The 12999-nt window shown below is 56.9% G+C and overlaps 6 protein-coding genes across 6 annotated transcripts in view; 2 read left to right on the top strand and 4 right to left on the bottom strand.

Moving 5' to 3' along the window:
* BBK36DRAFT_1159066 (eukaryotic type KH-domain (KH-domain type I)) overlaps positions 1–1141 on the bottom strand; it is a gene marked incomplete at both ends in the record, with an annotated part of 1646 nt that extends 505 nt beyond the window's left edge. Inside the window, 2 exons of the mRNA XM_024894163.1 lie at positions 102–479; positions 617–1141. Coding sequence (XP_024750446.1) covers positions 102–479; positions 617–1141 — 903 coding nt within the window. The remainder of the gene's footprint in view (positions 1–101; positions 480–616) is intronic.
* Positions 1142–2497: 1356 nt separating this feature from the next.
* BBK36DRAFT_1168627 (hypothetical protein) lies at positions 2498–3575 on the top strand (the record flags this gene model as incomplete). The annotated part of the gene is made up of 2 exons (XM_024895202.1): positions 2498–2611; positions 2691–3575. The coding sequence occupies 2 exons, from the start codon at positions 2498–2500 to the stop codon at positions 3573–3575; spliced, it is 999 nt and encodes a 332-aa protein (XP_024750445.1).
* A 791-nt stretch (positions 3576–4366) lies between these two features.
* BBK36DRAFT_1117954 (dUTP diphosphatase) lies at positions 4367–4906 on the top strand (the record flags this gene model as incomplete). The annotated part of the gene is made up of 2 exons (XM_024890418.1): positions 4367–4556; positions 4647–4906. The coding sequence occupies 2 exons, from the start codon at positions 4367–4369 to the stop codon at positions 4904–4906; spliced, it is 450 nt and encodes a 149-aa protein (XP_024750444.1).
* A 263-nt stretch (positions 4907–5169) lies between these two features.
* On the bottom strand, positions 5170–6606 carry BBK36DRAFT_1118376 (Ribokinase-like protein; the record flags this gene model as incomplete). Its single annotated transcript, XM_024890472.1, has 4 exons — positions 5170–5755; positions 5823–6153; positions 6283–6376; positions 6556–6606. 4 exons carry the CDS (start codon positions 6604–6606, stop codon positions 5170–5172), a joined length of 1062 nt encoding a protein of 353 aa, XP_024750443.1.
* A 552-nt stretch (positions 6607–7158) lies between these two features.
* Positions 7159–8775, bottom strand: BBK36DRAFT_1135278 (proliferating cell nuclear antigen). The gene is made up of 8 exons (XM_024892585.1): positions 8750–8775; positions 8723–8727; positions 8621–8634; positions 8501–8544; positions 7701–8420; positions 7548–7643; positions 7329–7511; positions 7159–7270 (listed from the first exon to the last, which is right to left on the bottom strand). Exons 4-6 carry the CDS (start codon positions 8540–8542, stop codon positions 7626–7628), a joined length of 780 nt encoding a protein of 259 aa, XP_024750442.1. The 5' UTR covers positions 8543–8544; positions 8621–8634; positions 8723–8727; positions 8750–8775; the 3' UTR covers positions 7159–7270; positions 7329–7511; positions 7548–7625.
* Positions 8776–9778: 1003 nt separating this feature from the next.
* BBK36DRAFT_1133234 (hypothetical protein) lies at positions 9779–12019 on the bottom strand (the record flags this gene model as incomplete). The annotated part of the gene is made up of 5 exons (XM_024892076.1): positions 9779–10434; positions 10539–10990; positions 11085–11560; positions 11652–11875; positions 11962–12019. 5 exons carry the CDS (start codon positions 12017–12019, stop codon positions 9779–9781), a joined length of 1866 nt encoding a protein of 621 aa, XP_024750441.1.
* Between the last annotated feature and the right edge of the window lie 980 nt (positions 12020–12999).

Raw genomic sequence — 12999 nt, 5'->3', positions numbered from 1 at the left:
TACGGCGCCGGGGGCATGTGATGAGGTCGGCGTTCCTGGTGCCGGCCGTAGTTCTCCGCACGCCCGTAGTGTCCCGATGCCGGCTGCGGGCTGTAGGGCACCACCTGCATCCCGCCGGGAATGGATCCCACGGGGGCGCCGCTCCTGGTCGCATAAGCGGACGCGGCCGGGCCGCCGAACCGTTCGTTGAGCTGCTCAAGCAGAGTGCTGCCGACATAATACGTCGCAATGTGCACCGCGTCGGCAACGCCCATCACCACAAGGGAGCGCTCGCTCGACATGGGAAGGCAAGAGTCCGAGGCGTTGAGTCGCGCGCCAGAGGCCTCCTGGATCTCGCGGATGCGAGAACCGCCTTTGCCAATGATGGAGCCGATCAGGATGTGGGGGATCAGAAGGCGGAGGGGGTAGGTCTTGGAAGAGGCAGTGGACGCCTCGGTGAGGGGCTCGTTGTTCAGTGTTCGGATAATCAAACCAAAGGCCTATTCATGGAGGGAAGAGGAAGAGAAAGCAGAGGGTTAGACTCGCACTCACCAACATGTCGAGAATATCAAAGGAGGGGGGGGGGAGAAGCAGGAAGAAGGGGACAGAGGGGGGGGGGGGAGTTCCTTCGACGCACCTTGGCAACTGCATCAACGATGCCACTAACAGTCAAAATACGCTCGACGGCTCCCTTTTGATAGTCGCTGACGGTGCACTTGGCATTGGACATTTTTCGAATGTTGGACACGTTCTCGCCGCCCTTGCCGATGATGGTGGCAGCCTCCGGACTAGAGATGACTGCTCGAATATGGATCCATGAGCTCTCGTCGTGGGCGGCAGCCGAGGCGGCCACGGCAGAGGACGACGCCGTCGAGATTGCTACAGTGGGAGTGGCCTTGACGTCGGTGCCCGCGTCGGTTGCGGTGACGGACGACTCCGTTCCGGCGACGCCATTGGTGTTGTCCTCGCCGTTTTGTTCCTCCTCTGATTCGACGGGCAGCTCAGGCGGGATCTCGAGCTTTTCCGTCTCTTCATCGCTCTTTGACGTCTTGTCCAGGGCTGGTCGCTTGGCCTCGGGCTGGTCCGTCGCTCGGGAGGGCGAGGATGGCTCTTCGAGAGGGCGCTTGGCCGATTGAGTCGGTTGTGGGGGTGAGGTAGACATTGTGTCGTCCTTGGGGATGATTGCTTCCTTCCGCGGGCAGAGGGAACAGTGTGGTCACAGAGATATTGGGACGAATTAGAGATCGTCTTCTAACTGGCGATGACCAAAGACGTTGCGTCCTTGTTCTCTTGTTCTTTCAATTTTTTCCTTGTTTCGATTGTCTCTTATCTACACTCAGGGGGTTTTCGAAGGAAAACGTGCTGGTGTAGTGGCTGGAATCGGTGGTGAGATAGGATCGGCTGTCTCGTGTATGCAGGATTCGTGATGTGACTTTTTGGTGGCGTCGCAAGGAGGGCGCTGCCCAGGCGATGATGACAACTGAGTGGCTCGTGACAGAGTGGTGGACGGTGAAGAGGATGGTGCAGCGAGTTATCGGTACTGGGACAGGTGCCTCGAAAGCAGAGAATGGAGAGACAATGCGCTCAGCTCAAACCTTGATTTCCACCTGGCAAGACCCGACGAGTCTCGAAGTTGCAACCAGCACCTCGCGCGGTAAAAAAAGGTTAGTATCGATCGGGAGGGGCGAATCGCCTCGACAATTGCGATGGACTGCACGGAGTTGCCAAATGTGGCGGTTTCCGGCTGGATGTTGCTGAAACCGAAGGGCGGAAAGAGACAGAAGAATCGCGAATGCTGCTTCCTAGGCGAGGCTGCGAGGTTCCAAGCAGGGCCCGACTTGTTCAGAAACAGAACCAGGAACAGGGACTAAGGGAGACACGAGGACGAGTCACACGTGCGATGGCGCTGGGACGCAGGATGAAGCGGACTCTCGCGGGGCGGGTGTTGGCGGTGGCTTCAGGTCACAGACGCTGGTGCGATCGGATCGATGGCGACGAGGTGGCGCGTCGCAGGAGGGATGATGGAGAGGAGAAAAGCAGCGGCTGGAGGAAGAAAGTTCGGGGTCGGCAAAAAGCGCCCACGCCTCCCTGGCGGCAGCTGCCCGCTGGAGCATCACGTGACCGGCCCGATTGGGCGACACGATGCGCGACACTAGGCTGACAAGGCCGCCAAGGACAAGGCGCGGCACGGGCTGCACAGTGCGGAGATGGGGGCGGCATGGGTTCCCAAGTGGTGGAAGAAAAACACCGGACTGGCTGACACTGTATTTGGTGCTTTTTGTATGGCGATCATTCCGGTGTTTTCTTTCCACCGCATGGTTCCGTAGGGCGATTCGTTGCATCAATGATCCCCCGGAGCCTCATCAGTACTGTAGATGGGGCTGCTGCAGGGGCTGGGGCCACACAGTCTGCAAACTGTGGAGCTCGTGCCTTGCTCCAGGTTGGGCTTGTCCAGTTCCATGGATGGTAGAGCAGGGCCAAACGACGGGGATCACGCGCATCGGAAGCATCCAGGCAAATGGAGGACAGGCCGCGCAGCAGCTCGGAAGCCCAGGCGCATGCCACAAGCATCGATCACACGCTCAAGGAGCTCCAGCGAAAAGTCCGCGAATATGAGGCTCAGCTAGACGAGGTAAGGGAGCTATAAGCCATGGGCGCTCGGCGCTTTTCACCCGCATCACGGACGGCCGTCTAACGCCAGACACTCACAGTTGCGCTCTGCAGAGCACCAGACGCCCAGCACCGCCGCTGGCCAGGCCCGGGTCCTCAAGCTGGCCTTTGACGAGGTCACCGGCTCCGAGCCCTTCCTGCCGTTCCCGGGATCGGTTCTGCCGGCGCTGCTGGCGCTGCGCAAGACGCACCGAACGATCGAGGAGTCCAAGGCGTTCTTGGCTTCGCAGACGGAGGCAACCGAGCGGGAACAGAGGCGGCTGAAGGACGATGAAGCTGCGCTCAAGGACCACCGGCTCCTCAACGAAGCCCTCAAGCGGAGAATTGAGACTCTGCATGCCGAGGTCGATTCGGGGGCGACCACGAGACCAGAGGACGAGGCGCGCAAGCGCATCGAAGAGCTGCGGCAGAAGAGGCAGTACTACAACAAGGAGACGAGCAAGCTGATGAAGGCGCTGAACCGCTTCATAGACGACCACCTGGCGGTGATGCTCGCGGCGGAAGCCCTGGGCGGGCCCGTGGTAGGAGAGATGATGGACATTGATGCCCAGGATCTCGCCGCCGGGTTCAACGCGCAGGGCAAGCTGAAGAAGCCAAAGGGCGAGATCAACAAGGACAAGAACCAGCGCCGGATCGACGAGATTTGGGGTCCCAGCGACGGCGACGGCGATGGTGACGGAAGGAAAACAAAGCAGCAGCAGCAGCGGGACGCGGCTTCGGCTGCCGGCGCGGAGATGCGGCAGCTGACGGAGGAGCTGCTCAACCGGCTGGTCGAGGCCAAGGGCAGCAGCTCGGACGCGTACGTGAAGCTGCCGCACGAGACGGCGGCGGCGCGGTTTTTGATTCGGTCGCACGTTGCGCAGTTTCACCCGCGGGATGCGACCAAGATCCGGCTGGTTGATTTTGGGCGGGAGCTCGACGATTAGCCGTGTTTGAACGAACTGATGACCACCAGCTACACACTGCCTCCAATTACTTTACCGCTAGTACTACATGTCATGATGGTGATTGATAACCTTTACTGCCTGACAACACATAAAAAAACACCATGTCTCGTAACATTCAGCCAGGCCAATCGTGTCCAGCTGCTTCAAATGCCCCGATGCAAGGGACTTGGACTTGGTTCGTCTTACACACTGCCCAGTCCAGCCGCCCCGCCTCAATTGGCCCAATTATTCCCTCCGTCTGCTCGTCTCTTTTTCCCCCACCACAAGAGTTTAGACGCGTCGCGTCGCCCCTCCAATCACTTTCTCGATTCCCGTCCAACAAACTCTCACCGACTTCCTTCAGCTGGCCATTCGCATACAACTACCAGGTCATCCTTGCAGTTCCAATACATAGAGGTAAGCTGAAAAGCCCCATTGTCTTGGATTCATTAACTGCCCTTTGTTCTCCCTCTCAGAGCATCATCAATCTTGCCCTTTTCTGTTTTACATTGCCTACTCTCTTCAATCTTTGCATTGCCCTTACTGCGAGCCTTCTTCTCAATCTCATCACTTAGACTTCCAAATTAAACAAAACCATGTCCTCAGCAGCTCCCGAAAACGGCACAACCTCCCCTCCCGCCAAACGCATCCGGACCGACGACAACGACGCCGCCCAAACCACCGCCCAAACCACCGCCCAAGACGCCACCGCCCCAATTGCACCCCCTCCTCCTCCTCCAGCAGCAGAAGAACAAACAGAAGCGCCCGCTGCTGTAGCCGAAAAGAACAACATGTCGTCCGTCGTCGAGGCCGCCGTCCCGCTGCACGTCAAGAAGCTCTCGCCGCAGGGCCGGCTGCCCACCCGCGGCAGCGCCTTTGCCGCCGGCTACGACCTGTACGCGGCCAAGGACACGGTCGTGCCGGCGAGGGGAAAGGCGCTTGTCGATACCGACATTAGCATTGCTGTGCCTGCGGGAACGTGTAAGTTCGAATGTCCTGTTTGCATACATACATATATCCACCCAACGTAAAGCTGTTTTCTCGTGGCTAACGTGAGTGTGGAAAACGCAGACGGCCGTATTGCTCCCCGCTCGGGCCTCGCCTCCAAGCACTTCATCGACACCGGCGCGGGCGTCATCGACGCCGACTACCGCGGCCCCGTCAAGGTCCTCCTGTTCAACCACGCCGAGGAGGACTACGAGATCAAGGAGGGCGATCGGATCGCGCAGCTCGTGCTCGAGAGGATCGTGACGCCGGATGTGGTCGAGGTGGAGGAGCTGGAGGAGAGCGTTCGGGGTGCTGGTGGCTTTGGAAGCACGGGCAAGAACTAGGGCGAATTGATTGCAATAAACACAACGACACGATATGGGACTTTGATATGATAGAACATGGCATGGTGGGCGGATCCAAGGTTTCGGACGGAAATTCGAGCATTAGAGATGAAAAGACTACAATCCCCGTTTTGGTCTATATAACATGGATGCTACCTAGGAACAAAAACAAAAACAAAAATAAAAGGATAAAATATTCTACGCCGCCCGCTCCCCTCCTCCCATCTATTCCCATTTCACCAGCTTCTTCCCCTCCCCCGAACCTAAATCTTCGTCGCAGAAAACCTCGTCGTCGGGCTCCGCAAGCTATCCAGGTTGGTCACCAGCTGCAGCTCCGCCGCCTTGGACTTGACATAGTGCGCCTTCTTCTCGTCCCCCCTATCCGCCTCATCACCCCTCAGGCTGGCCCACGTCCTCTCCATGACGGCGGGCATCGCGTCCCTCGTCTTGGCCAGCACCTCGTGCATGCTCGCGAGCACCTTCTCCGCGGCCCTCGCGAGCGGCAGCTCCGTGGCCGCGACGTCGTCGTCGCTGAGCCAGCTCGCGCGCGCCCTCAGCCCGGGCACGGCCTCGACGGCCTCGCGCACGCGGCTGGTGATGAGCGCGCCAAACATGTCGCCCGTGCCGCAGAAGTAGCAGTCGATGGAGGGGAAGGTGATCTTGAAGGGGCGCGCGCGCCGGTCCGAGGTCATGGTGGACCCGATGACGGAGAGGTGCGCCGGCGGGTGGTCGGGCGTGGTGAAGCTGACCGAGGTGATGATGATGTGCGGGATGCGGAACTTTTCGTGCAGCACCTGGATGGCCTGCGTGAGGCTGGCCATGTCCACGATCTTGACGTCGGAGAGTTGCCTGCAGGGCGTTTGTATCAGCAACGACGACATCCTTGTATCATCAAAACATTTGGGGGGGAGCTTACTCTGCCTCGAATTGGTTCGGCAGTATCAGATCCGCATACGGCAAAAGCGCCTTGTACGCGGGCACAACCTCCGGCGCCACGTACAGCTTCCCGTTATCCCCCATGACGGGATCCAGCACCCAGAAGAACTTGCCCGGCACGTCCCGGAACTTGTCCTTGAGCCCCCTTGCGATGGCGCCCACCGCCGTGACGCCCTCGGCGCCGGGGATGTAGCCCGAGAGCATCATGTCGAAGTCGTCTAGGTACGACTGCTTCAGGCCGGCGTACAGGTCCGTGATCTCCTGCGCCGTGGCCCTCGTGCCCGTCCATTGTCTGTAGCCTGTGTGGTTGCCTGATTGGGTTGAAGAGCACACGCAGGCGGTTGCGTCAGCTGATGGCTCTTTTCATCTTTCGAGTTGAGGGTATTCTTCTTCCCCTGTCATCTTCTTTGTTGTTTGAGAGAAGGGGGGGAGAGACTCACTGAATTGCACCGTGTTCAGGGCCGCGACATCGAATCCTAATGACTGGAGCACGAAGACGGCGACCTTGTTGCCCACGTTGCTGTGAGATGTTCTCTCGTTAACCCAAGATGGCCCCCTTTCGCGATAGAATCCCATGGAACTAGGCCAATTCCACGCTTGCTTTTCATATTTTCACAGTCATACCCTGAGACAACCTACACATGAAGCCACAAGTCAGTCAAAACCTCATCATGTGATGGAAAACACTGAAATGCTCTCGTTTGGAGACTTACATGGCTGGCGACTGCCAGCACCCGCGGCGCGAGCTGTAACTCTGAAGACATTGTTCTTCGTCTTGTTGTGTCGTGTGCAACTCAGAGGGATAGCGCAGTAGATAAGTGACACTATTTAGTGTGACGCCGATTTGCGGAGGATAAGGCAGCAACAGTTGCTCTGCAGAAGCTCTGAAATGCACTTATTAGAAAACAATGGTAAGAACGAATGGAAAATCAACAGATTTGAAATCAAAGGAGCAACGTAAGTATGTATTAATGGTCAAAGAAAGGGGGAAGTTCTGGTCCAGGCGTCTTGATGTTTTCAAGGTGGTTGTCAGACTCGCTGAGAATGCCAGGGAAAAAAAGTTGATGAATAATGAAGTGGCATTGCCGGGATCCCCATGTGAGCCAGAGGCGGTCCCGCCGTCAGCGGAGGGTATGCCACAGTTTAGCATTAGGGAAAGACAAAATAAGAACATTAACCTACCGCTTGGTCACAGATGAAGCATTTTTACCCATGTATTGACGAAAGTCAAAAGCAAAGGCAGGGCACATTTCGAAAGGGTAACAAAAAGGGCGCCAGAGACAACGGCATCGTATGGGGTAGGAAAAACGCCCCGCCGAGGACCGAAGCTACGATCCGCTCTAAGCCGCTTGTACGAGTATGAAGTGTGAGCGTCTCGGTTCGGATAAGCACAAGAAACGGGGCCTCTTCAGGCGTCAAGGCGAAGAGAGCGAAGATGGGTTGTCAACGGGGCATAGCGACTTGGAGGAACGCGGCGAGGCATCTCGGGGGTCAATTTTCGGCAGGGCAAGGTAGACTAAAGCCAAGCAGCGTGCTCATCTCATTCTTTTGGTTTCTCTCTCTTTTGCTACATATCATGATTAGAATAAACAAAGAAGGAGGCCCGTGAAACAATATTCTTGAATATCCATCTCTCCTCTCTTCTGTCAGCGTCGGGGGTGGTCGACCAAGCCGTACCGGAGGGAGCTACGTGGGTTGCTGCCCAGGTACAGCCCGGTCTGGTGTTTTGGCAAAGATTACGTGTTGGGTCGTCTGAAGTTCGGGGGGCGTGGGTGTAGCTGTTTTACTCGTCATCGCCAATCTGATTCGGCGAGGTCAGCATGGGACAATCTGATAAGAGACAAGAGCTTGTACAAACCTTGGGCGCGAGGTAGAAGCGCAGGTAGCTGCTGCCAGAGAGGTTGTACTCAACCAAGAGAGGCACCTCGCTGGACAGGCAGATCTTGACCTGGGTGGACAGGGCGGCAGCCTTGCAGAAGTTGACCAGGTACTTGAGCGAAAAGGTCAGGGACACGGGCTCCGTCAGCTCAATGTCGACGTTGAGCTCGGGCTTGTCGATGGAGGTGTGGCTTCTCAGGGTGACGGAGCCGTTGCCAATGTCGCCGTTGCAAGAGAACTTGACGCCGTCCTTGGAGGCCTCGATGCCAACCGACTCTGACATGGCCGCCAGATCTGTGCAGATTCTCCGGAACTCGGCCGACGGCATGGTGATGGTGGCCGCATACTCCGTCTCGGGAATGCCCAGATGCTCCTGGTCAATGTCCATGAGCTTGAGGTCGTACTCGCTGATGCGGTCCTCGCCGCTGCTCTCAAACAGCAGGTTCATCACGTCCGGGGCGTCCTCGGCCTTGATCGTCAGGATGTCGTCGCCCTGGGCGGCGCGCAGCACCTTTGTCAGGGACGTCAGGTTGACGCCGAGGGCGATGTTGCGGTCGCATCGGTACGGCGAGAAGCCCTCGGCCTTGAGCATCATGGACACCAGCGCGACGTGCGAGTTGTCCATGGCCTGCAGCGCGATGCCCGAGTCGTTGCAGTCAAAGTTGCAGTCCTGCACGAGGTCCTTGATGGCGTCGACCACCTGTGCGATTGTTCCCTCTCGTCAGCGGCACCGAAACGGCGAGAGAGAGGAGGAAGGGCGTGGGATCGTGTTCAATTTACCTTTTTCAGGATGCTAGCCTGTTCCAACCGTGCTTCCAACATTTCTGCCGCGTGTGTCAGTTTCTTTTTCTATCTAGTCTAGAGACCTAAAAGAAGAAGAAGAGGAGGAGGAGGAGGAGGAGGAGGAGGAGAAGAAGAATCGAGGGGATGCACGCAACGCAGGGCTTCCGAACGTACTGGCTGTAGTAGAGTTGTGAGTATCCCAGTGGAGAGAGACGAAAGGCAGAAGAAGAAGAAGAAGAAGAGAGAAGAAGAATTGGTAGGCAGAGGCGAATGAGCAGTAGAGGAGGAGAGAGATGGAGAGAGAAAGAGAGAGAGAGTCAAGTCAAAGTGGCTGGTTTTTGTTGGTGGAAAAGAGAGAGAAAGAAGGCAAAATGCACGGCGTTGGTGGAGGTGAAGCTCCAGGGAATAGCAGGCAGAAAAAGCACTTAACACGAAGCTTGTGGGCGGCGTCGAGACGCGTTTTGATCTTGGGCCGGAGGCGCCAACTTGACGCGGGGCAGCACCTTTTTTTTCCCCTACTTTAGTGCTGGGAACGGTACATGCTGTCTCATAGCCGCCGGGCTCACGCTCGAGGTAGCGCGCCCAGTTTTGGTTCCATTTCATCATTCATTTGCTGGAGGCTTATCATGGAAGTGAGAGAGGGAGCACTATCCGGTATTGGGTATGATCAAGCGTGACGGAGCGCTGCTCTTCTATTGGGGGAGGCAGAATGGAGGAGCAGAGTGACAAGACGGACACGGAGAATCGATGCTCAACTCGCCTTACAAGGTACAGGTAGATTCGTCGAAATATGGCATCTGCGCAGTCAATTTGGTGGCCCATCATCTCATCCATCGCATTCCTATAGCCACGTGCTGAGAGATGATGGCGCTCGGCCAAAAATGTTCAGCTATATACAAGCGAGTGCGTTGCGTTTCGATCCCCGTGAAACGCCTTGTCTAAGTTCAAGTCAAGCCAGCACAAAGGAAACAATAAAGACACCACCACCACCACCACCAAAGTAACCAGTTCTATAAGAGGAAAACAGAAACAGAGCAGCAACAAATGCAAAAGCAAACAGCCAATCGCCCCAGACCCCTAGCCGTTACACCGTGTCTTGCCCAGAACTTTGAAAGAAACAAAATATAACAATGGTAGACCAACCAAGAAAGACAAGAAAAAAAGAAGAAGAAAAAAAGGTCAGAAAGTGAATGAGTGACGTGTGATGTTGTGCGCCTGTACATGTTACATAAAGTGCAGGAAGGGTAATGTCGTCCAGACTCGCGTAGACCGAGTTCACAGCGAGACGCGGGCTGGGGCAGGGGCACTGGCTCGCTTCTGAGGTCGTAGGCTGATGACTGTTTCCAGCTCCCTCAGCATGCCCTTGGTCGCCTCCAGCTGCTGCCGTGCCTGTGCCCTCTGCTCCCTTTCCTCTTTCACCTTTGCGATCCTCTCCTCTCGCGTCAGCATGCTCCGCGGCCGCGGCTTGGCTACGGCTTCAAACACTTCCTGGTCGTCTGACGCGTCGTGAATGTCCGAAGCCGGCGGTGATTCTCCCGTGAGAGCCTTGAATGCGTCTGCTGTGCCTCCTTCGCCTATCGTTGTAAGCCCGCTGAGCGAGCTGGCGGGCGACAGCAACGTGCTGATGGACGAGAGTCTCTTCTCGTTCCTGTCAATGCCCTGGGCCAGAGCAGCTCTGCCCTCTTCCCATGCCGCCATAAGCATCCTGAGGTCCACTCCAATAGAGTCGTATTGCGACATGAGATTGGGCCCCATTTCGGAGATGTCATTGGAGTCGTCTAGCGCCCTGTCGGATTCTTCTCGCAGCAAGTGAAGCTTGGCTTGCAAGCCTCGGATTCCTGTGGACATGGAGTTGAGCTTCCGCAGCTGTGAGCGCCATCGCTCTTTGCCCGGCGTCAAAGGCAGTTGAGGAGTCGGCGGCAAGGGAAATGCTATATGAATTCATCAGCAAAATCCACAGATTTGTAAAGATCCAATGACAAGAACAAACGAATTGGAGAGAGGCTGGACCCAAATGCAAAACATGGCCACTCACATTCTTCCTCGCTTAGTATCCCTTGCAGCTTTTCAAACACAGACTTGGTCAAAATGTTGACGCTCTGCAGAGACTCCACCGCAGCCGTCCAGCGGAGTAAATCCTTGACCTCTCCATTCGCATCCAGAGCCAACAGAGCACAGAGGAGCATCTTCCGCGTAGTATGAAACCGCGCGGCCAGCACCTTCAACGTCCTCAGCGACTCTAGGTCGTCAAACTCGGCAGCATTGAAGCCCAGGCGGGAATCCGAAATGTCAAAGTCGCTCACGTCGTACATGTCATAGTACTTCTCCAGCTCCACCTGCTCAGCGAAACCCCTGACAACGTCAGACACCTGGTTGTACGTCTGAAGAACATCCGCAAACGCATTCTTGAGCGCCCTTCGCAGCCGAACGCATTTTCTGCTTTGCGTACGATCCTCGAGTCGGCTGACTGGTGGAAGAGGCACGCTACTGTGAGGGTGTCAGTTCGCCATGCATATCAGATGTAGCCGCGCTCGCTGAAGGGCCACGGCAAGGAGCAAAGGGGTGGAAAGCCAGCACTGACATTCGATAGCCGCGCGAGACAAGCTCGACTTCCTGCACGAGAGAGAGCGTGGCCTCAGTTGCGCTGTCAAAGTTTTGCGAGTTCGTGATAAAGGTGGAAATCTCAGCCAGGGCCTGCTCTCTGCGGTAGCGGAGCCACTGCCGTCGCACAAAGACTTGTCCTACCAGCACCGCCGCTGCAGCAATAATAAGCACCAATATTAGGCGTCGTTTCGTCACATGCGATGGCGCACTACTCAGTGCCCAGCTTAGGAAGACTGCGAGAGCTAGCGCTCCGACGACGGACACTATAATACCTTCGGTCGAGAGCAGAGGATGGTCATTGTTATCCGCGGTCGAGCCCGGCGACTTCAGGGCAGGCGGGCGGTATCCGGGCAGGGAGTGGCCATTGAGCAGCTGCGAGGCTATGATTGTATATCTGAATTGTTCGAGGAAGCGGGCGTTGTCTGCGCCATCGAGGCTCGCGGCGAGAAGGGCCTAAACGAACCGAATCCGGCCCAAGTTAGCTACTGCGGTGTGGTTGCAGAAGCGGTGAAGCTTCAAGGAGCGGCCGAGGTGTTCAACATACAGAGCAGCTTTTCCTCAGTGACTGCAGCGACAATGGCTGCGCCTGTGACTGCTCGACGGGCTCCGGCTTGCTGGCAGCAGCATTGCGGAATCGAGCCTTGACCAACGGGCGGCCGGACGGCGCAAAGGGGGTCGGGCTCGCAGGCGGCGAGGAATCGGACGTTATCGTCGACCGGTGATCGGGAGTGCCATCTATAGGAGCCCATTCCGCCTCCGACAGGTTACCTCCATCTTTGAGTGTTCAACGTCCACCTGTTAGCATGCGCGCGACTCAGGGGGGAGAGACAGGCCAGCAATGCGGGCACCGCAACATAGCATACCTCTGAGGTAGTCGGCTAGAGGCGTCTCGTCGTACACCACGGGCTCCATCAGCAACTTTCATAAGCGACTTTCGAGGTTGGACAGCAACAACGAAGGGACACGCAGAGCCATGGAGCCCGCAGCGAGCTGGGCAGTCGAAGATATGATGATGCGCCGGGGGTTATGAATGCGGACGAAGCTTATGCGAGGGCAGGCTGGCGAGCTGTGGGCAAGCTCCGGTGGTCTCGTGGGGGGTGTGCGATGCGGTGAGGTGCGGTGAGCTACAAGTACTGGTGTGCCACTCCGTCCTTTTGTTGTTTGTTTTGTTTCGAGCTTTGTTGTGTCTTTTCTTTAGCTGTTCGCCCTGTCTCGCCTCGGCTGCGTCTTTGTCTGGTAATATGGTTTCAGGGAGAGCTCAGTGAAACAGAGCAGAGTGTCTTTTTGATGCTCAGGGGAGGCAAGCGAAAGCGGGTTGGCGAACTGGCGAGCTAGCGAATGCAAACAACAGCCTAGAAGCAGCTGCTCGTTCGGCATCATATGCAAGGATGGATCGGCCATGCATGGATCTGCCCCGTCAGCTCATTTGGAGCCCCGAGATTGGAAGGCCGGGGGGTTGCGTGAGCGAGTGAGGCGGAGCGGATGGGTTAATGTTAAGGGTACTGTTGCATGTACCGTCACTGACGCTGACGGCGTTCGGATATCATGTTCCTTGACAGGACCCGTCACCGTTATTGCGCTGTACCTCGCTCTTACAACGCATCCCGATTGGTGCGCGGCGCACATGACATGCTGGGGGGGCCGTTGGGTACGGCGACTGAGGTGCGTGGTCCGTGTCCATTGAAGGTACCCGGTGCCCCGGCGCAATGTACCTGCACCGACCACCAGCAGTCTCCGTCTCGTCTCTTCTGTTACGGAGGACCCCATTGTGATGACCTAATCCCAAGGCCCCCCGAAATTCCAGGGCTCCCCCACCGGAACTACAGTTTTTCCCGACAGCCCGCAATTGAGCATCGAATCTCGTGAAGCTTCGAGGAATCTTGCAAGCAAAA

Source organism: Trichoderma citrinoviride, assembly GCF_003025115.1.
Source record: "Trichoderma citrinoviride strain TUCIM 6016 unplaced genomic scaffold BBK36scaffold_6, whole genome shotgun sequence".
Lineage (NCBI taxonomy): Eukaryota > Fungi > Ascomycota > Sordariomycetes > Hypocreales > Hypocreaceae > Trichoderma > Trichoderma citrinoviride.
The sequence above is the reverse complement of the archived record's forward strand: the minus strand, read 5'-3'. Positions and strand labels throughout refer to the sequence as shown.

Coding starts and splice junctions, on each gene's coding strand:
- BBK36DRAFT_1135278 (XM_024892585.1), bottom strand. CDS start 8,542: ATGTTGGAAGCACGGTTGGAACAGGCTAGCATCCTGAAAAAG. Junction 8,421..8,500: donor AGGCTAGCATCCTGAAAAAG/GTAAATTGAACA, acceptor ACAATCGCACAG/GTGGTCGACGCCATCAAGGA.